This window comes from Dipteris shenzhenensis, chromosome 22 (assembly GCF_047967505.1).
Source record: "Dipteris shenzhenensis isolate YYH24624 ecotype China chromosome 22, Dip_SZ_1.0, whole genome shotgun sequence".
Taxonomy (NCBI): domain Eukaryota; kingdom Viridiplantae; phylum Streptophyta; class Polypodiopsida; order Gleicheniales; family Dipteridaceae; genus Dipteris; species Dipteris shenzhenensis.
The window spans coordinates 38,625,968-38,647,662 of record NC_141617.1 but is presented as its reverse complement, the minus strand read 5'-3'; the positions used below and the strand labels follow the sequence as shown (position 1 = coordinate 38,647,662).

Below are 21,695 nucleotides of genomic sequence, written 5' to 3'. Positions count from 1 at the left end.
AAGCAGCCAAGACAATCCTTGGGAAGTCCTTCGATGCATAGTATCTTCTTATTATGTACTATGGCCTGCTACTCTTTTACTTTTGTGTAAAGATCTACTTTGTTAAGTTTGTTGTTGGCAACAATGGCCATCTCCTGTTTGGCTGAACTGACCTGAGTATTGATCAATTCCTTGACCTTGGAGACAAGTATTGGTGTTGGTGGAGATGTGCTGCATTTCTCTATAATTTTTGCAATGATTTCCTGCTTGCCTTTGCTCTCCATCTCATTCACCTTTCTACTAAGAGCTGCAACTAGGAGCCTGATCTCTCTAACTTCATGCTCCAGATAGTAAATGTGTTCCTGGGGGTCTGAACCAATCCTTCTCTTGTAGGTCAGCATAAAGGGGCGGGCCGTAGCTGCAGTAGTGGAGTTGTTGGTTGGGGTAGAGGCAAATAGCTTCGTTTTGCGGAACTCCATGTTGGCCTTCCTGAACCTGGAAGCCCTTTGCTAGAGCTAACCCCCATAAATGGGCCAAGGGCTCAGCCCAACACAGAGAGACCTCAAGAGAACTACCTGCAGTGCTCCCTTACACTTCAAAACGATATGTGTTGTTGTTCTGTACAGAGGTACGGGCTAGTAAGGGCTGATGTACGACCGATGGAGGGACGGGCTAATGTACAACGATGGAGCTATGGAGATGTACGTGCAATGTACGGGTGAGCAGGAACGGATGGACGACGGCTGATGTACGGTGCAGGTACACACGATGACGGCTGAGGTACGAATGACGAGAGCTGAGGTACGGATGATGAGGTATGGAGCATACATACATGCCTGGAGAGTACATTCATGCAAATGCGGAAACAAATCTCTCACCTGAAACAGATCCAAGCCCTGCTGTGGGAAACTCAATTTCCTGCCCAAAAATAATAAGGAATAGCATCAATTTTTCTATTCAAGGAATAAGCACAGAAGCTGCAATTGCTCTCTAGGATTCTATTAAATGCAAGGGAGTCTTGATCTTACCAATAATGTTTTAGAGTCATTGAGAGCTGTTTGTGTTGCAATCTTTACCTGCATCAGAGAATACCACTGTAAACAGAGATGTTTCCATGCGACAATCTACCTAGAAAACATATTCATTCACAAAAACTCAAATCACTTGGTTTAAATGCAGTTTGAGAGACAAAGTCAGAATAGCATTGATTTGTTCTTCTGAACAACAACATAGATGCATATGCACTTAGGTTTGTGCGCATGTATTCGAGTCTGTGGGTGAACATTATTTTTAAACATAGAAAATGTATGCCATTGTTGCAAACAAGTAGTGATTTCATAGGAAGACACATGGTCACATGGAGAGAGAGAATCTGAGGCAAAGAACTTGTTGCTAAACTTGATTGATTTGATACCAGATGTACACACCCCTTTTATAGGCAGAAGAGCCTTCTCTTATGAGTCATGACTTAGTCAAGCATACTATTCACATAATAAATGATGTCAAACAGAGGTACATTGACATCATTGATGATGTCCATCACACAAAGCCTAGAATCACTAGACCTATTTACACTGACACAAAGCCGAACCACAACCTTGCTCACATTGCAGACTCCAATTCCAAAAAACTCCTTTTGGAGAAAAGGTCGTCGTGAGACCCACGGCAAGAGGCAACCAATCTTCAACTCTACCGCAATACTGCAAGGAGGTGGGCTTGTTGTATGTGCCTCTCGTGCTAAAAAGTATGAAGCCTTTTATATATCAAGGGGCACACAAAACACAAGTACAACCATATTTTAGGTGGGACTACCCAGGGAAATCAGGAAAAGATGGGCGAAAAGAGATCCTTGAGTCCTAGTCCTCTTTCCACAGATGATGTATCAGGAAAGAGTAAGAAGTCTCGCTTTAAGGACAGCAAAAAGAGGAAAAGAGAAGATTCTCTTTCCAAGAAGATAAAAGCCAAGCATCATCATAGTTCTTCTAGTTTGTCTTCTTCTTCTAGCTCTACCTCTTCATCCTCATCATCATCTTATTCTTATGGATGATCAAAGCCAAAGCATAAGAATAAGAAGAAGAAGTTTGTTAAGAGAGCAAAGACTAAAGAGTTCAAAGATGGTAGGAAGTCGGTGAGATTTGCCACATATAATGGCTAGCATGGTCAAGCCGAGAAAGCAATGCAATTCATAAGGCAATTTGATGCTGCCTTTAGTTTGGAAAATAAAAATGAGTCTTTGAAACTTCGTATGGTTGGTTTGCATTTGACTGGTACAGCTAGTGCATGGTGCATAGCTGAAACTCCTAATTATATAGCTCCCAAGAAAGGCGTCAAGAAAGCCTTTTATAAACACTTCATTCCCAAGCAGTTTCGGGACCATGTTCCTCTTGGTTGGGAAAGTATGCATATGGGTGCACAAGATACAGTTGAGTCTTATAATCATAAATGTTTGGACTCATATCTGCACGTTTCACCTTTCAAGAAAGCCTTAGACAAGTCTCAACTCAAGAAGTATCAGGCAAGATTCACTCCAAAGATGCAGGCCTAAGTGAACACTAAGGATATCAAACACATTTCAGATCTTATGCATTCAACTAATGTGGCTAGTCTTATGTATATACACGATCCTACTACTGTGCCTTCACTACAGGTAGGAATACCGGGGGATAAAAAGCCAGCAACCCCCAAGTTTGAGACAAGAGATCTTCCCAAGGCTCAGAAGAGGGGATTGCAGCCTCAGGAGCCGAGGGGAAACCAAGTACAAAAGCCCTATAAGGGAAGATCACAGTTTATCCCTGAGCAGATTGAAACTTTCAGAAAAGAGGGTAAATGCTTTGGATGCAGCAAAGAGGGGCATGTGGCTGCCCACTGCCCAAAAAAGCCTTCAACTCCAAAGGGAAAAGAGGCAGAGAAGCCACGGGGACCGCATAAACCAATGGCAGGAGAAATTCATAATGTACTGGGTCGTTTGTCCAACCCAGAAGAATGAGAATTGGTGCTATCATGGGGCAAGATCAGAGACCAACAAGTGCTGATTTTGTTTGATCCCAGGGCTACAGAAAATTTATATTAGAAGATTTAGCTCTGAGGCTGGGAATAAAGACGGAGGAGTTGGGCAGGGCTTTGGATGTTGACCAGATGTTCTGTGGGAACCCTGTCCAAGTCACTCCCTTGATAGGGAAGCTCCATCTTCATGTACATAGTTATGTGGATCAGGAAGACTTCTTCACCTCCCCACTGAAACATCACGATGTGGTTTTGGGTATGCCTTGGTTCCATCGCAAGGCAGTGAAGTTAACTCTTCCTGAGAGAGCCTTAGAGTTTGTACATATGGGCAAAACACAGCATGTGGTTGCCAAGAATAAAGGGGAGACTATTCCCATTGTATCAAATAGTTATGTTGGAAAAGCAATAAAGTCTACAGTTTCAGCGTACAAGGTTTTTGTAAAAGAGAGAGATGTTGAAATGCACGCTGAAATGAGTAAGGCAGATCAAAATAAATTTCAGTTTCTTGAAAACTTTAAAGATTCTTTTTTCTAACGCTTTGCCAAGGGAGTTACCCCCTGAGAGACCTAAAGATCATGGCATAGAACTCATTCCTGGTAGTGAGCCACCAAATAGGCTCCCAAGAGATGACTGCCTATGCATCACCTAGGAGATGAGGAAAAAGATTTTGGAGGAATGCCATGCACCTCCGTATGCTGGGCATAGAAGAATTACAGCAACAACTCAAGCACTAGAGAGGTATTTCTTTTGGCCAACAATGCGGAAAGATATACATCAGTTTGTTACAGAATGCCTTACCTGTCAAAAAGTGAAATATGATAGACGGAAGGCACCTGGCCTACTTATGCCTCTTCCTATGCCTTAGGCACCGTGGGAAAGTATTGCAATGGACTTGATTTTTTATTTGCCAAGATCAAAGTCAACTATCATTGATAGATTCAGCAAGCAAGCTCATTTCATTCCGGTTCGCAATACTATAAAGGCAGATCATATGGCTAAGCTTTTCATGGCACAAATCTTTAAGCACCATGGTATGCCTAAGTCCATTGTCAGTGATCGAGATCCCAGAATGACCAATCTATTCTAGAGAGCTTTATTTGATAATATGGGGACGAATCTGAATTTTTATTCTTCCTTCCATCCCCAGACAGATGGTCAAAGTGAGGTAGCAAATTCTACAGTGTTGGATATGCTGAAATGCTACGTGGGTGACCAAGGTTCAAATTGAGAAAAGGACCTACCATTGGTGGAGTTTGCTTACAATAATACAGTTCACATCTCCACAGGGAAAGCCCCCTTTGAGGTCATCTATGGGAAGGTGATTCTGCCCCCTATTCTAAGCACCAAAGATGAAATATTTGCAGCTGATCACTTTGTCAAAGACCTCCATATAGCTTACAGGCAAGTCCGAACAGCAATTGAAAGGGCTAGAGCCTACAAAGCCAGTAATAGAGGATCCACCAAAAGTGGATGAGCTGGAGGAGGTCCTTTAGCCAGAACATACTGTGTATCATACTGTACGCGAAGGCCCTCAGGCTAAAGAATTTTACAGGTACCTTTTTGTAAAATTCAAGAATTACTCGGCATTGGATACCAAATGGATGGATGAAGACATGTTGTCTGATCATCCACAGCTTTTGGATATTTTCAAGGAAGCTTTTCAGTTGAGGTTAACTGAATAGAAGCTGAGGGGATGTCACTAAGCTGTAAATACTCCAAAGTCAAAGTTCTAGTTGACCATTTATTAATCATAATTAATGAGTCTTTGATTTATTTAATTATGTTCAAAGAGTTATATTTATTTGGTCAAAGTATTGAGTTCGGTCAAAGATAATTAACCTCGATTAAGTAAGCCTAACTCCGGTTAGGAAGATCTGGCTTCGGCCAAGATGGTTAACCACGATTAACTAAGGAGACAAAGCGCTGACTTCGGTCAGAGAGTGTGGACTTCGGTTAACGAGACTTGGCTTACACCAAGAGGGTTAACTTCGTTAACCAAGATGCACCAACCTCGGTTGGAGAGACTTGGCCATAATTAAGGCGCTTTGACTGATGGTCAAGCCCCTTAATTACGACCAAGAGGGCGCCCACCGTGACTAGAATTATTCGCGGCACTATAGAAAGGAAAGACGTAATTGGGACATGATCGAAAGGAACAGTTGAAGAGGTAGAGGGCGCCGAATCTGGGAACGAGGTAACAGTCAATGGTAAGGGCAGTGGGACAGAACCAAACGAAGACAAAACTGAAGCAGATGAACGCGGAAGTGAAACGGACGACGAAGGCTTGATGTGAATAGATTGAACAGCGTGAATTAGGCGGATGAAGGTACGGCAATAACAGGTGGTACGACAGGAGGTGCAGACGAGGGAGAGACGTCGAGCTCCATCACACACTGCACCACACACACTCTGCTCCTGACAAGGGCAATGGTAAGCTCCAGAACTTTGCTGCGCCTGCCATTTGTGATCGTGCGGTCCATGTGGTTCGACTGAAAGAACTCCGTGATCCTGATCTGGGACGAGTCTGACAATAAGACCAAGGTCTGTCTTTGTGTCCTGAGTAAAAACCCTTTGTGTCGAATTGCCTCATGAATGAAGGCGGCGAGGCAACCCTGGTCTGGATATGAGAAGCCTAGAGAGGGGTCCGAAACCATCCCTAAAGAGACAATGATATCAACCGCAGATCTCGTCTATATGGGGCATCTTAGTGCGAAACGCTCCTTTGACTCAACCTCCTGCCGATCACATAACATGCATAGGTGGCTCTCCCTAGGGATCCCCTCAGCTCGTCCACTCTTAATACGGAGTTGATGCGATGAGACTCGAAACTGTTCAATAGAGATCCTCAATGAATGTGGTAAGTGGATCCGAGTGTACTCTAGTGGGAGAATGAAGCCCTCCTCAGAGATGTGTAGGCAGTGGTCTATGTAGAAGTTGAGCTTCATTGGAATCTCTGTGGTATAGAGTGTAGATGTCTACTAGGCTAGGGTCAAGCCATAGACCTTACCCATGACCTCTATGTGCTTAGGGGTGAGTTGCAAGAGCTCCATGGACCATGGTTGGGTGGTGAGATTCGGATGGTGTTCCATGTAGTTCGATTCGTAGTCTCTCGTTTGATGTAGTTCAATTGGTGAGAGTCGTTTCATTGGCATTAGAAAATGACTTCGCCACATGAGAATACAAGTGAAATGGACGAGGCTTTCTAGTTATAAGTGGTTGTGTTTTTCCTTGTTGTTCTTCATGCTCTAAGAAGACTAAGAAACTCTAGAAGGTTTGCTTTTCCGTTATGTAGTTACATATTGATAGAATTGGTCCCGAAACTATGGAGGAAGAAAATTTAATAGTATGGAAGCTTTGTTTAAGGACAGTTTTCACAAGAAATTTCTGAAGACCTCGAGATTGATGCATGTAAGACTTGGCAAATCCCTCTTTGAACCATCAAAACAAGAACATTTTTTTTTTATACTGCCAAGAGTCTTCCCTCTTATAATGTGTTAAACATGTATGATGGCATACAATCATGTAGTTATGACACATAGAAAAGTTTGCAAGCTCGGGTACTAGTACTTGGGTTAATTACTTGCATGTGTGTGTGTGTGTGTGTGTGTGTATGTGAGAGAGAGAGAGAGAGAGAGAGAGAGAGAGAAAATCGCCCAGCAAAAGTGGTGGCGGAAGAGATTGCAGCAGCTTTGGAGTTCCAAAGTTCCTCTTCGACAGCAGGTTTTTTTGTGGTGGTTGATGTTGGCATATTTCTCCGACTGTTTGTCACCAATGTTTGGCTCCAAGGGAATCTGTGCCTCATCTCCTTTGGCATTGTCCACACACTCGTGATTTCTTGGATCTCCTTCGGCAGCTTTTGATAGCTAAATTTCCTACTGCTACCTTTGGGAAGTATTTTTGGCTTTTTGGAATTCACCCATGCAGATGGGGGTTTGATTTGTTCTTCACTTAGGTTCGTTACTGAGCACTCTAGACCCTATGGAAGGATCAAAATCAAAGAGTCTTTGGTGATCCTACTTGCTCCACTTCCCCTTTTTCCAACGCTCTTTGCAGCAATCTTTCTTTGATTGTCTACAAACGTGTTATGTAGAATACAATGTATACTTGTCATATACTGAGATCTTCTATTGATGTAATGTTGAGCTCCCCATTCAGGGGAAGCTTCTATGTAATATAAAGCATAAAAAATATCACCCCCAAAAGAAGTGTGCGCGTGCGCGCAAAACAAGTCGGCATATTAGAGCCTTGACCATAACCTGAAAGACCTGATGCTTGACGTATGAATTATTCACCAGCAAAAGCCTTTTCCTTGGCAACCGCACATCATGCAACAGCAAGCCCAAATGAAGAATCATAAAAACTGGAAAGTGTGCTTCAGTCTCTGCAGGATGCTTATTCCTTTGGAGACCCTCCTCAGGCCCAATTGGAAGTTTTTTATTACTGGTTTTAGTTATGAGTACTAGCTGTCCCACTCTGGGGCAGCGATGAATGTAACTACAATACTTTCTTAATGCAAAATTCCTTTTACAAAAATAAAAAGTGTGTATGTGTGTGATCATTTGTTCTCCTGGTGTCGATATTCGGCTCTTGGTCATTGTATCGTGCTCGTACCATTCGATTGTATGAGCACTGTTCACTGAATGTCTTCCGATACTTTCGAGCTTCTTTGCTTCGTCTCTACAGGATGCTCATACCTTTGGAGACCTTCCTCAGGCCCAGTTGTTGGAAGTTTTTTATTACTGTTTTTAGTTACAAGTAGTAGCTGTCCCACTCTAGGACAGCTATGAATGTAAATGCTTTCTTAAAGCAAAATTTCTTTTACAAAAAGTGTGTGTGCGTGTGTGTGTTGAGAGAGAGAGAGAGAGAGAGAGAGAGAGAGAGAGAATAAGTCTTCGAAAGACCAAAGGGATGTGGTGGTGTTGAAGGGGGAGCACTCCACGATTCGACAGCACTAACCTACTCATTAGGATGGTAACAAGAGTGAAGCTTGTCATACACACCTGATCCAGTAGTTCTTCATAGTCACCAGGAAAACTAACAGTACTTGAAGTCCCAGTAGAGAAATGCCCTTGCTTCCAGCGTGTATATTTCATGTTTACTCCATCTACTCTCTGAAAATTGTTTAGTACAAAAGAATTTCGGGTCTGGAAAATCAAGGTTCCTTTTGCAGCCTTCAAATACTGGATTGGGCCTCCAGATCCCGGGGTCTTGTAGTGCAAACAAAATATCCTTGGATAGACCTTCATCATTGAATACCATGACACACATAAGATTGTACTCGATTTATTGTTAAAATATTTATACTTTCAAATACAAAAATAAACTTGTGTTCAAAAAAAGAAATACAATAACTCAGACCTGATCTCACCCAGTAGCATGCACAAAATACAGTCCAGTTTTGTAGACTTACATACATACAAAATCAATTTAATGTAGACTTGATATGTTCACAGTAAGTTAAGTGTTAAAAGGAATTGAAGCATGACGAATATGTTAGAAAAACCTACACCCTTGGCTAGTTTCTCCACGCACCGGAAATAGAAATGGATTAGGTGTATGGAACGAAAGAATCTTGAGAGAAGAGAAGGGAAGGATTTCATTCAAACTTCAAACTTTCTATGTTCACAAGAGCACTCACAGGCAACAAATTTGGAAGATAGACAACAGTAGAACAGTCCAAGTCTCAGAGTATATTGTACAAAATCTCAGCCAAACACTACTTACAAAAAGCAGATCCCAGAACATGCAGCAATCCGCTGCCCTGGATGCTCTACGGTGAGCACAAGTACTGCTTCTACTTCGGTCCTTGCACTACTCAGGTTGTGTGTTCCTCAGCGAGCTTCAAGCCAGGACTTAATTTCCTCATATGCCCTACCAAAGGGTCCAAATGTGGAACAGCAACCATCCGTAGTGCGAGTTGAGAGCCAGGACTTAATTTCCTCATATGCCCTACCAAAGGGTCCAAATGTGGGCTGCTGTTCCATCCCAAACAAGATCCATGTGGAGCCCAAAGGATGCCCAATACCATATGGCCGTCCTGTGGAGAGTTCTGCCCCTGTGGGTGCATCTACAAAAAATGTAAGAGGGGTGAACTCTTAGAAAGGTTCTAGATGCTGCCCACATCACAGCCGATGTACTGCCCATGTGGCAGAACGTCCATTGCAGAGACACTCGAGAGTTTCACATCAAGCCGCGTCCTTCTCACCTTAAAAGCTTTTCTTAAAAGTTCAAGAATTTTCTCGGTTCACCCCTTTTCAAACCTGTCAATGACTCATTTACAGAAGCTAACCTGGTCACAAAAGTAAAGAGAAGAGGCCCTGAAACGCTGTGGCGTGATTTAAGATCAACATGCCTTAGATTTCAAACAGACGAGATACATAAGAAAGCGGTGCCAACCAGATAAGCTTGTCATGTCAGCACGCTTCGTGAATCCAAGGATGCACGTAAAGAATTTCAATCATAAAGAAACTTTCTTGTTGAAGACGAGGAATCAATGTCTAGCTAGTTTTACGGATTCACAAAGAATAGGGGCTTCAATTTGCCACGTCGTTACTTTTGAATGCTAAAACAAAACGACAAGTAAGATGTGAAAGTACAAAACGCATGCGTTGAGTTGCTTCGGTTCCAAGAACAATCGTTTCAAACAGAAAAGGCGCATTCCGCTCATTTTCAAAATAAATACAAGTATAACGATACAAAAACCATGAGTGATGCATGTATCGAGTTCAAATTAGAACGGATTACAAAAGCTTCATTCACAGCTCCAAAGAGCAGAAACTCAGATTGTCGATAAATAGAGTAGATTAGCACGACTTGAATTTCCACGACACTTGAGAAACGAAATGTCATCACAAGTGGACGTTGAAGATGTGGTCTAAGCAGTGGATGACAAATTAACCAAAGCAACGATTAGTCTTAGCAGACTGGATAAGAGCATTACCAGCGAGGGGTTGATAGCATTCGGCACAGACACTGGCATTCCTGTAACAGACATCATAACTCGGCAGTTGCAGCCGAGAGATGCGGCGCTTTTCTAGAGAGCGGACCTTGGCATGTACAAGAGTTTATTTTGGTAATAGAACGTGATCAGGCAACTTTAATACCATCCGGCGGGAGAAGAAAGGGTGCTACGCCATGATACGCGCCAGCCGGATAATGCGGCTCCAGCTCTCTTCCCTGCTTGTTGGAAGTAAGTCGCGCAGCCTCTCTGCTATCTCCCTCGTTGTTTGAAATGATTTTAGGGTTTAAGCCCATCTTTGTGAGCCAAGATGTGTACTTTCCCCTCGTTTCTTCCCTGTTTGTTGTCCTGAATCGAAGTCTATCAACTAGCATTTGTGTAATTGAGCCTACGGCTGTCAAAACACTTATATGTGTTGCCCTTCCCCCTTTCCTTGCCTTGAATTTCTAGATCGGTTACCTGTCTCTTTTGATACGCTTGACTTACATACGCTCGAAGATGTAGAGCATCTAAGAAGTTGATTTTCATTCTGTCCTGAAGGATCGCACCTTGACAGTACACCCCTTTTAGCATCTGTCTTTCCATGACATCGTACTGTTGCATCGCGAAGCTGGTGCCTTCTTTTCAGGCTAAAGAATTTCCTATGCTGTCTTGCCTTCCTAGCGTAGTAAAGAATTTAAAGGACACTTAGACAAGAACCTCCAAATTATGCTTTGAAGAGTCCTTGTATGCTAGCTAGATAGGAAGTCCAGCCCCAGAATCGCTTCATAAATGTATGTTATTTCATCCCTCACGTAATATTTTGCTGGACAAAATCTGCTAGCAGCTTTTAAAGCCCTAGTTTATTGTTAGCGTAAGTATTTTTCACTCCTTTATCTCTCTAGCAACTTAAAGTTAGGTAATAAGCTCTCCATCTTTATGGAAATCGTTGCAGATTGGTATGGCATTGCGTTTTACTCAACTGTTCTCTGTGTGCCTGTGTATGAGGAATCTTGAGCTCATTGTTTTGGAACACCTAGTTTAGTGGCTGGCAGAAGAGGAGAGACCATGGTCTTAGCTAACAAGACAAAAGGTTTTATTGCCAGAGTAGTAGCGGACATCTCTCTCATGAACGGTGCATGGATAGATAATTATCATAGCTGAGCTTGAAATTTGGTTCACAGGGTACTTACATTAGGATTTGTGCCATTTGGAGTCGAGCAGGGCTCTACGTTTTGAAACAACATACAATCACACCATTGAATGCGCCAATGATAGAGAAAGGATTGTATATCGAGGGATCAGGAGGTTAGACTCCACCTTGCAGCAGTGTGCAAATGTTTGACATTCGGGCAGAGCAGCCTGTTATGTAGTCAGGTGCCATTGTGTAAACACTAAAAGCCAAGGCAGGAAATCTCACAGTAACTCCCTCTTTTAATCAGCCAACATTATCACCTAACAGGGCCTTAATCAAGCACCTGATTTTGATTTTTGATTAGGGACTTCAGTGTTGTTGCCCATTATGATCAGATGATTTCTTTCTTGCCTTAGAACTGACAGCAAACCTTACAAGTATTGTATACGAACATGGTTGGGGACCTGTGTGGGTGACTGCTCCTTTCTTTGATAAACCATTTTGCTTTATGACATCAATGCTCTTTTTTAGCCAGTTAAATCTTTTGATTCTGGAAAGCTCAAAATAATCAAAGTTGTCCATCTGTATTTTATTTCAGAAAAATGTTGGAATGATCTTCTGTTGAACTTCTCGATCTTCAACATAGATTCAATGGCATTTTGCTTACGGTGTAGTTTGCAAGGATTGTTTAGTGTTTCAGCAAAGAGCACAACTTTAGAACAGATATGCATGTTGTGCCAAACCTCCATGCTCTAAAAGATTTGTAGGCCAAAGACATTTTATTGGGGCAATCAAGTGCACTTTCAAGCTTCTTGAAAATGATACTGAGACCATGTCTGCGGAAAAATGCTTTGAGCAATGATGCAGGCCAATTAAAGACATCATTTAGAATATGGAAGCTGTTGTGAACCAGATGGAGGGGGCTGCCATTTCGTTTTATACACTGATGGATTCATGCAAGGGGCCTCGCTACTATTCCTTCAGCCCTGCCAAAAAATTTCAGTGGACTGGCTTGCCACTATCAGACAGGAGGCAGAACTGATTTGGGTGTTTTGGGGAAGGCAGAATTTGATACAATCCTGAGAATGCTAGTAGATCAGCTTGGGTGTAGCAAATGGGGAAATTGGGGGGAATCTAGCTAAGTTAGTGAGGCTAAGCATTTGAAAGTGCTGAGGGAAATGATTGGTATTTTGTGGCAGGGAGGATGAGATACCCCCTTGTTTTTTTAGTTCAGTCTAGGGGCAGATTCTAGAGAGCTTGGGATGATGGTGTACACACACCTTGAGCCTGTGAGAGTAGCCGGTCATGTTAAGCAGTGTTGGTTTGTTTCAGGCTGGAATTTTTACCCTCATCTTGAGGATTTGACTTGTCGTACATGGAGATCGTGGCTTTATGTTGGTGTCCTCATAAAGTACTTGTAGTGGGACCCTAGCGAGTGGGGATTGGATTGTTGTAGAAAATCATTCAAGCATTCCTTGCTTTCAGTTTGATGTTAGTAATGCCAGGAAATTTCAGATTCGAGCTAGAGCTGGAGACCTTCCAGAGCTACTCATTGGGAGTGGTTTCAGATCACTTTGGATTTGTAGAGATGCTTTCTATGGAGATTCCTCAAGAGTAGAAAGATTACTCTTTTCTTTTGGCTTTCTATTCTTTAGGGATTGTTGTAAACAAATGTAGGCTGACCTTTGGAGCAGATTCTTCTTGTCCATGGTGCTTGCGTGGCATTGAGTTTGTCCAGCACTGCTTTTGGGAATGAAGGTATGCCAGCATTATTTGGACAAGGATTGCAGGATTCATGGGGCAGTTCTCCTCTTCCACTTTGTTCATTACTTGGAATTCAGCTCCTTGGCTTTCCTTGACAGGATCTCAGTTTTATACGAGTGTCAGGATGATTCTTTTGCCATTATTGTTTGGCATCATCTTGTTCAGTTTTGCTGTTTGGACACTGTTCCCCAGTACAAGTCGTTATCCTATTCACGCGTCGAATAGAAAGATTGTTGCTAGTATCACTACCTGGCACATGTGTAGAGCCAGATGTATGGAGGTGTTAGATGGCACCTAGGTGCATCCAACTCATACATTGGCTAGTATGTGGACAGACAATTATGCATACTTTGAGGGCTATTTGGTATAGGATGCAAGGGAAATTTCATCGACTAGGGGTCTTCTTACTTAAGGGTGTCTAGGAGAGATCCACCACCACCTTCATTGTACTTCACAATTCTTACTGCCTTATCTACCTTGAGCTCTCCACCTTCTTCTGCTATACTACCCATTGATTCTCTCCCCCTACTTTATAGACTCTCTTTCCCTATGAAGCCCCCCATCTCTTTGCTGCATTCTTGCTTCTTGCTTCTTTGATCCCCTTCCCTGCTATCTTATTCCCTTCTCCAAGGCTATCTAATTCTCTCGTTACCATGCCTCTTGTCTATCGATGCCATTGCTATGGACAAAGTTCTTTGTATTTCTCAGTTCTCCAAGTATAAAGCAAATTCTCCCCTGATTGGGGGAGGGGGCCCTCAATGGGTACAGGGACCCAATTGGTTGTCGACTCTACTCTCTCTCTACCCTCATCTCCTTTCTCTCTCTATGGTGGATTACTCTGATTCCTCGCTAAAGGTTTAAAGAAGGTCTTGCTGTGAATTACACGATCAGATTACCATTGCATGTTACAGTGCATCAAGAGAGATCGTCATATTTTGTTTCACTAACAAGGAAACTGTCTGCTAGGCCCTCAAATGGGTGTCAATCATGTTTTGATCTGCAGTTTGGAGAGAAGCATAAAAGTTTAAAGCAATATGCATGACAATATCTATGTCTGATTGCAAGATCCCATCATATTAAACCAACTAAGAAACACTTTCTCTGCCATGTCTACGACCAAGGGTAAAGAAAAAGTGTTTATTGACTCTTTCCTCCATTTGAACCTAGAAGAACTCCCATACATGATATGGAAGTTCAGCTCTACTCTCCAAGAGAGTCTACCTATGAGCTGTTGCTGCAGCAGCAAAACACTCATCGACCCAAACGTGTGATGGTTTTTTCTATTTCCTGTTAGCAAAGCTACCAAATGGTGATGAATGGCAAAGTCCTGCCTTAGGATATACTATCTCTTGGTCTTGGCAATGGAATGATAAAAATCACTAATATAAAAAAGATTTGTTGCCAAATCTAGGGGAGAGCATAAACCATCTGGCAAGTAGGATTCCCAAATCTGCATAATTGCCATTGAGAGATCCTCCTCTGCATAAAACACATATGGAACCCTAATACTGGTCCGAGCATGACTGAGAGGCTCAAAAGTAGAAATAATAACCCGACAATGGTCAAAGATAGATGGCCCAGGGGCAATGCAAATAGTACAACCTATATTCACATGAATCTGTCAATCCCTGCATGGGTAGAACTCAAGCGTCTCCTATTTGGCCAAGTAAATAGAAGCAACTATGTGAAGTCACCTTCAATTACCCAAGAATCAGCAATATGGGCCCGAGAGCAACTCCTTTAAGAAAATAATTATTTCCATAGTTGCATCAGTATGTGTTCTGTACGGACGTTCGTACGGCTTTCCGTGCCTTTTTTTTAAATATAAATAAATAATATATTTAACAAATAACCCGGGATTTTGTTTTTTGGGTGTGGTTTGGTTTTTTTGTTGTGTGTGTGGGGGGGGGCTTGGGGGGGGTTGTTTTGTTTCGGAGGGGGGATTGATTTTGTGCCTGGCCAAAACCTTGGAAAACACATTTTTAGCACTATTCTAATCTGTACGTTGCTAATCCGTACTCCATACACTATTGGCCAACTTTGGCTGTGGTTGGCCTCAAGGATGGTCTCAAGGAGGAGAAGGATGAGGAGGAGGAGGATGGCACTGATGCAGATGATGATGAGGATGAGGATGAGGATGCAGGCTGCAGCTTGAGGCTTGAGCCTCATCGGTTGTGAATCGTGATGCATTTCAATTTTCAGCTTTATTTCCGGGCTGTGGCAGCCTTTTCTTCTATGATGTTTTGCCTTTGATGTTTTGGTGTAGTACCTACTTCCAAGTTTCTACTACCTACTACCTTTGATCATGATGTTTGGTGTAGTATTGATCTATCTGAAAGAGAGCAACCTACATCCCCCTGTGTCTGCATCACTGTCCAAGCTCATCAATGTAGAGGCCAAACAAGGTAGGCGACAAAGGACACCCTTGTTTGACCGCGATGGTGCTGATGATCTCGTCTGTCCATCCAGATCACGAACTATGCCTGAAACTCTCTCGTAAAGTGCCATGATAGCCCAAATGATCTCTTGGTCATAACCCAAGTCCAGTAGGCGCCGTATGAGGCGGGCTCTCGGAACCGTGTCAAATGCCTTGCGGAAATCCACAAAGCAACAATAAACCCTCTGCTTCCGTGCCCTCGCCTCTTGATGATACATCTGAGCATGAGAATGTGATTTATGGTTCCATGATCACGCCGGAATCCGGCCTGTTTTGCCGCTCTAAGTCCTCGACACTCTGCAAATTTGCTAACCTCGGAGTCAAGTACTGATGCATAAATCTTGGACATGACATGTCCAATCATAATGGTACTATAGTTCTCCGGGCTCATGGGATCCCCTGCCTTGTGGATGGGTGAGATAGTGTTAATGGTCCAAGTGTGTGGAAACCCCAAACAAACAGCTTCATTAAAAAGCTTTGCTAAGATCGGGGCTAGGACGTTAATCCCATATGCAATGAACTCAGTGCATAACCCCTCATGATCCTTCGCTCGGCCATTATGAAGTTTCATTACGGCATCCTTTACCCCTCCTCTAGTGAAGAGGGTGCAGGATGTGGGGCGAGGCATGTGTGAAAGATTAGGGACTAGCTGATTTGGGATGTCATAAAGTGTGCGTGCATAATCAAACCAGATCTGAGTGTCGGTGAGTGGTGGAGGGGACCGTCCTTCTAGAAATCTCTGCCAAAATTCCTTATAGTTGTTACTAAACAAAATGTTCAGTAGCTCCTCCTCGTTCCGACGAACGAAGTCTAGTTTCTTCCTCCGTATCAGTCTACGGTACTCGCGTAGCGTATCTGGTGCGCTCGGAAGACTGTTTTTTGTTTCGAATCTGAGCTGATGGCATAAAGCCTTACAATCATTATCATACTAACTATTACAGGGTACGGTCCCAGGGGGTGGTGGGTGGGTGGAGCGGGTGGTGTGGGGGAAAGCGTGAAACCCCGCTCAAGTATGTGTGGGTGTGTGGATTTGTATATGTGAGAGCATATTTTTATACTATGGTCTACACCCACTATTGGGCGCTGATGACGTCAGTGGGGATGTCATAGTAGCTAGTCCGTGCTATGTGTGATGGAGTTTATGGTTTTCAATCTTATGAGTGACTATCGTGAGATTGAAACTGCACTAGGTTGTGCTTTTAGTGGATGATTTGGGAATGTTCCTGGATTCATCTAGGTATATAAAATCCCTAGCAATACCCAAATAGGCTTCAAATGTGACACTGATCTTGACGACGAGTAATATTGATCCTCATCAAAACAGGGAGCCATCTGGTCTCTGAAGCATGATGTGATCATTAGAGATGGTCGGGTCTCAAAAAGAAGCCTAAACACGTGGGACTCCATTAGACCTGACTGCCCTGAAGAAGGCAAACCAAGGAGAGAGGGAACCTCTTTGACCACTCTGAAAGAAGCTCCAAGGGTGGGGGAGCTGGCGATAAACTTATGGAAGGCCTAGAAACTTGATGAAAAAAGAGGTGATCTGCCTGTCCTTCTCTACTGGAGCAGTGGGAAGGGAAGAGCAGCAAGGAAAAAGAGCAACATGGCTGGTCGGGGCTGGTCATGCAGAGCGCAGCAGCAGCATGACCGTGTGCAGCTCCTTGACTTTGATGGTATGGTTCAGTCAAATACTTGGAGAATTATGCAGATTGCTGCTGAGTACTATGCCTCTGTTCTCATAGCAGACCGGGTCTGGGAGCATTGTGGCACAAAGATACAAATGTTTAAAGACACTTTAGAAACTCTTTTAAATACACAAATATATCATATCCGACTACACAATGCACATAGATACAATCTACATATATACAAACAATGAATTGATTTAAAAGTCTAAAACATCAAGAACTTAGTTTGAAATTGAAATTTAACAATATCTAGTAGCTTCGCTTACAACATACAAAGGTTGAAGGTTCACATCTTCAAAGTTAAAAGTTTGAACATTGGCGTTAAACACATCATGATCACGAGTTGTGAGAGTAATTGCCAACAACTATTAAGAATGTGACAATGTCTAAGTAGAGTATAGGCTCTAGACAAAACGAAAAGCGTAAATGAGTAATAAATAATGGAAAGAGCTAATCCATATCATATCATTGTATACAGGGCTGCCAAAATCAAAAGTTTACAAATTTTTTAAAAGCGTTTGTAGAACAAGATATGTGTCTTGTCTTTAGCGTCTACTATGTCTTATCTATAAAACAGGAGTGTTGAACCAACCATGACTGATACTTGACAAGTTGGTCATTATTTTTCTCAGAGCAAGCACAAATCTTGACCCTTCACCTTCAACACATTCTCCTAGAATGAATAGTTCAAGAAGATCCAAACAGAGAAGAATAAAGAAAGAAAATGTTCAGCGCAATCAAATGTGCAATTCCTGCATGGGTGACTGCCATGTGCCACTGGTTATTCCTGTATAAAAACCATTACTCCCTCATGACTCCTCTCTCTCAGGAGAATCACAGGCTTTTAGATTTTTCAAACAATTAATCAGATTATGGATGTACTCTTCCAGCATTGATGATATCATAATATGATGCATGACCAGTTATACCCTTCATTACTTTGAAGAAGACTGTTTATAAAGATATCATCAGCGAATACTCATAACAGTCACTGTTCTTGCGGTTGAAGTTTTCAGAAAAATCACGTCTTTATACAGTCTGCCTCTTACATTTGTTAGAACAAATCTAAACTGTTATTTTCATTATTTTTTGCCAGGACGCTCTTTGGATATCTCTTTCGTGTTGTAAAGTTGCTTTTGCACATGACAGATAAATTCCACCCAAAGACTCCTTTACAGAGTATTTGTCCAGCCAAAGGCTCATTTATAGGGTAGATTTGCATAATCTGACTCAAGTGATAAATGAGTACTTTGTATTGCAGAGAGCAGAAGCAACAACAAATTGCAGATCTGGGCAGCTACATCCAGCCATCCTGAAGGAAATAACAAAACAGGAGGATTAGCTGTCACCCTGGATATGAGCAGGTGATGTATTCATGATGTCTGGTTGTTTCACATTAGCATATTGCACTAATTGCAATACAAAGTGTTAGAGGTCCAAAAAAAAAATCTGCAGAGGCAGTCCATCTACTTTACATTTCTGCTCAACATTTATGCTCAAAGGAATGAATTTGATATGGCAGGCAAAGACACAGCCATTCAGGGCAATCTGGTATGCTTGGCACCACAGTGCTGTGTGTCCGTAAAGAACAGACTGTTGTCATTATAGCAGACGGTCAAGTAACTCTTGGGTCAGAAATTGTCAAACCAAATGTTCGAAAAGTACGAAGAATTGGAGAGAACGTAATTGGTGGATTCGCAGGTCACTTGGGACCACCTTTCCAATTATGCTAATGCTCTGCTTTGCTTTTAGCTGGGAAAGAAATAAAGATGAATTCTGAAAAGTAATGTGGTGACTATAGGTGCAACAGCAGATGCACTCACTCTTTTTGAGAGACTGGAAAACCAACTTGAAGAGCATTCAGGTAAATAATTGTAGTGAACATTGTTTTGCAATGTGATTTTACACTCTCTGCACTGCATGGATCTGACAAGGGTGCCTATTTGGCATGGTCACAGGGCAGGTACAACAAGGCATCCTTTTAACAGCCATCACTTGGCAGAGAACTTCCAGGAATTTATGACATTTTCTTATTGTAGTCATTGGTTGCTTCTGGTAGAAATATTGTGTTAAGATAATAACAGACAGAGTTTGTAGCCATTACTATACCAGCTATTGCGTTATGGCAGCTTACCCGTGCAGCTGTCGAGCTTGCCAAGGCATGGAGAACTGACAAATTTCTAAGAAGACTAGATGTAAGCATAATCATGTCTTAATTTTCTCAAATGTAGTTTTCTCATTCTCCTTTTTCTTATAAACATGTTTGGCAACAGAGAAAAATCAGCTCATTGCTAGCTCCAACGCCTTATGAATGTGATTTGAACAGGCAGTAATGGTCGTTGCTGATTCTGAAATTTCACTTACGATAACAGGAAACGGTGATGTTTTAGAGCCACATGATGGTGTTGTTGGTAAGATAAGAAAATATCGCAAAGATTAATGTGGTTATGGAGTTTGTATTCACTGTATTACTGGCTGATAAGGGTTTTGCAAATTTCCTGACAGCAGTGGTAATCTTTACCTTGGCATGAATATGGATTTAGTGAGCTATGAGGAAAATACCTGTTTTAACAATCAGATGGTTTATTTTTCTGTTTAGCAATTGGCTCGGGAGGACCATATGCAATTGCTGCAGCAAGAGCTTTAATTGATCTACCTGGAATGGATGCAGAGATGATCGGTCAGTGTGTATTTTTGCAAGACGGCTTTCATGGACTTTTATGGGTTAATGAAAATGTCATGTATTCTTAAAGCAATTGCATATGTTAATGGAGTAGGTTCATGTCTTAGTGCTGTTTGGTGAAGCTTTTTAATCTTTTGGAAAAAAATTTCTCTAGAGTTGAGAGTGCTTTCTTATTTTCCTCTTGGAGCTAACCGTGTAAAGTTCTTACTTTATGGCAGCACGCAAAGCAATGAAGATAGCAGCTGACAGTTGCATCTATACTAATCATAATTTCACAATGGAAAGGATTGACAATGCAGCAACAGCAATTTCTCAGGAGGACAGCCAGCCGACTGTCATGTCTACCTCTGATGATGGCAATGGTTCGCGAAGTGCAGATTCCTCTGAGCATGACTCTGAAGCTCCAACTTCAGGTAATCCAATGTCCTCGGAACCAGCTGCGGAAAAGGACAGAGATCAATAAACATATATACACTGTCTCTTGGCAACTCAATATAATATTGGATTCTTCGCGATATTTTGGCCTTGAAATCAGAACTTTGCAAGAGATAGTCTTATTTTTCAAGGACTATTTTTCCAAATGTGGCGATGCAATTTCGGAAAATCAATTATTCTTGAGGAGACATGCATTTTTTGTAAATGCTGCAATCTGTGCTGCCTGCTTACTCTTCGTGTTACCAGGTTGAATATAATCCGATGCTGAGCAAAAGGTGTTCACACCTCCCCACTCATACCCTAGTGTTTTCCCAAAAAAGTCAGTTTTATTTTAGTGTTGGACGGAAATTCATGGAATATACTGTCACATATTGAAGTTAAGGCTTGCAATGGATCCACAGTTACCTTTAGCAATACTTCTAATAATGTTTTTTACTTTGAAGGCTTGTGCTGTCTCTGATACACCCACAACCTATACCTATGATGTTGTGTCATCTTTGTGTGAGTGTGTACCTTGATCTTTGCAAACTATTCTTAGAATATTCTTGTTGATGAAAGTCTAGATTTGTTCCCAAATTTACCATCATAATAACAAAATTGGGCCTAGAGAGTAAGTCCATTTAGTTGTATCTATGATGGTAAGCTCCTTCTCATGCACAACCCACATTGGCAAACATGTGCAGTTAGTTGCCTTCCTATGGACTCCCTCAGGGGGAGACTCTAGTCGGAGCATGGGTGCCACACGAGGTTCTAACCAAATTTTGATCTTAATTCTACAAGATTTTTTAGAATTAACGGAAGAATCTTGAATCAAAGAAATCACTAATGCAGATCAACTTGATAAAACAAGTATGAACAAGAATAAACTCACAAACACATAGTTCAGGTAGTAGTAGAACAAACCAAATATACAAATATCTACTATTTCAAAGTGGTCAAAGCCATACGCAAAGTCTTTGAGCTATAGATAGCAAATGGGAGTCAAAAATGTTACTACAATAGTGCAATGGAGATGTCTTTCCCTTGAACTTTGTAGTAGAGTGTACGATATTCATTGGATTTTGTGTATCATTAGCAAAATACTTATCAATTCTGTTGTACCTAAATTGCTTGCTTTAAGCCATATATCCTTCTCTTCAATTGGCATACTTAATTCTCTTCTTGTGGATAATGATGAAGACATTAAAGTATCTATTTAAAAATGCATTTTTTGATTTGTTGAAAACCAAAAGGGATTGAAAATTTGGAATCCAAACTCAACTTCTTCCATTTTAGGGTGAATCTAGATACCAATACCAACAACTATCAATGTTTTAAGAGCACCATGTAGCAGTGGGATCAAGATATTGCTCAAATTTTTGTTTAACAATTGAATGGCAACTTTAAATGAAATACTCTAAACACATCAATTTTCATATAATGATTAAAATCACTTGGAATTTGAAGACTTGAATAGTTTAGGTGGTCCTATTTGATGCCAATTAAAGTAACACTTTATTGCTATATGAAAAGAACTAGCCATGCATAAGTTTTTGAAAAGCACCAATTGAAACACAAAACTGTTATATAAAAAATAAGGTGAGCTTGTGGGATCGATTAAAAGGCCTTTTATTTTATTTTTTTGAACACATCCA

General features: G+C 41.6%; 2 protein-coding genes across 5 annotated transcripts in view; one reads left to right on the top strand and one right to left on the bottom strand.

The window, feature by feature from the left end:
• LOC147888083 (LOW PSII ACCUMULATION protein (DUF1995)) overlaps positions 1-10,050 on the bottom strand; it is a 36,491-nt gene extending 26,441 nt beyond the window's left edge. For 2 of the 3 annotated variants that reach the window (XR_015543138.1, XM_087393683.1), the window contains exons 1-4: positions 9,923-10,050; positions 7,983-8,222; positions 1,008-1,055; positions 858-897 (exon numbers count right to left, since the gene is read on the bottom strand). Coding sequence is in view for 2 of the 3 variants with exons in the window: in XM_087393683.1 (XP_087249809.1) it covers positions 858-897; positions 1,008-1,055; positions 7,983-8,222; positions 9,923-9,979 (385 nt within the window). In the remaining variant the exon portion in view is untranslated. Of the gene's footprint in view, positions 1-857; positions 898-1,007; positions 1,056-7,982; positions 8,223-8,706; positions 8,828-9,922 lie in introns of those variants that run through there. The other variant, XM_087393684.1, reaches the window with a different exon arrangement.
• Positions 10,048-20,425, top strand: LOC147888082 (uncharacterized). 2 transcript variants are annotated; one of them, XM_087393686.1, is made up of 9 exons: positions 10,099-10,171; positions 18,040-18,122; positions 18,205-18,307; positions 18,466-18,644; positions 18,745-18,808; positions 19,069-19,138; positions 19,270-19,354; positions 19,543-19,623; positions 19,845-20,425. In XM_087393686.1, exons 2-9 carry the CDS (start codon positions 18,086-18,088, stop codon positions 20,087-20,089), a joined length of 864 nt encoding a protein of 287 aa, XP_087249812.1. In that variant the 5' UTR covers positions 10,099-10,171; positions 18,040-18,085; the 3' UTR covers positions 20,090-20,425. The 2 variants fall into 2 exon arrangements, with proteins under 2 accessions (XP_087249811.1, XP_087249812.1); XM_087393685.1 differs by lacking the exon at positions 18,040-18,122 and having other exon boundaries at positions 10,048-10,171.
• Positions 20,426-21,695: the final 1,270 nt, after the last annotated feature.

Coding starts and splice junctions, on each gene's coding strand:
- LOC147888082 (XM_087393685.1), top strand. CDS start 10,117: ATGATACGCGCCAGCCGGATAATGCGGCTCCAGCTCTCTTCCCTGCTT. Junction 18,645..18,744: donor CGTAATTGGTGGATTCGCAG/GTCACTTGGGAC, acceptor TGGTGACTATAG/GTGCAACAGCAGATGCACTC. Junction 19,624..19,844: donor AATGGATGCAGAGATGATCG/GTCAGTGTGTAT, acceptor ACTTTATGGCAG/CACGCAAAGCAATGAAGATA.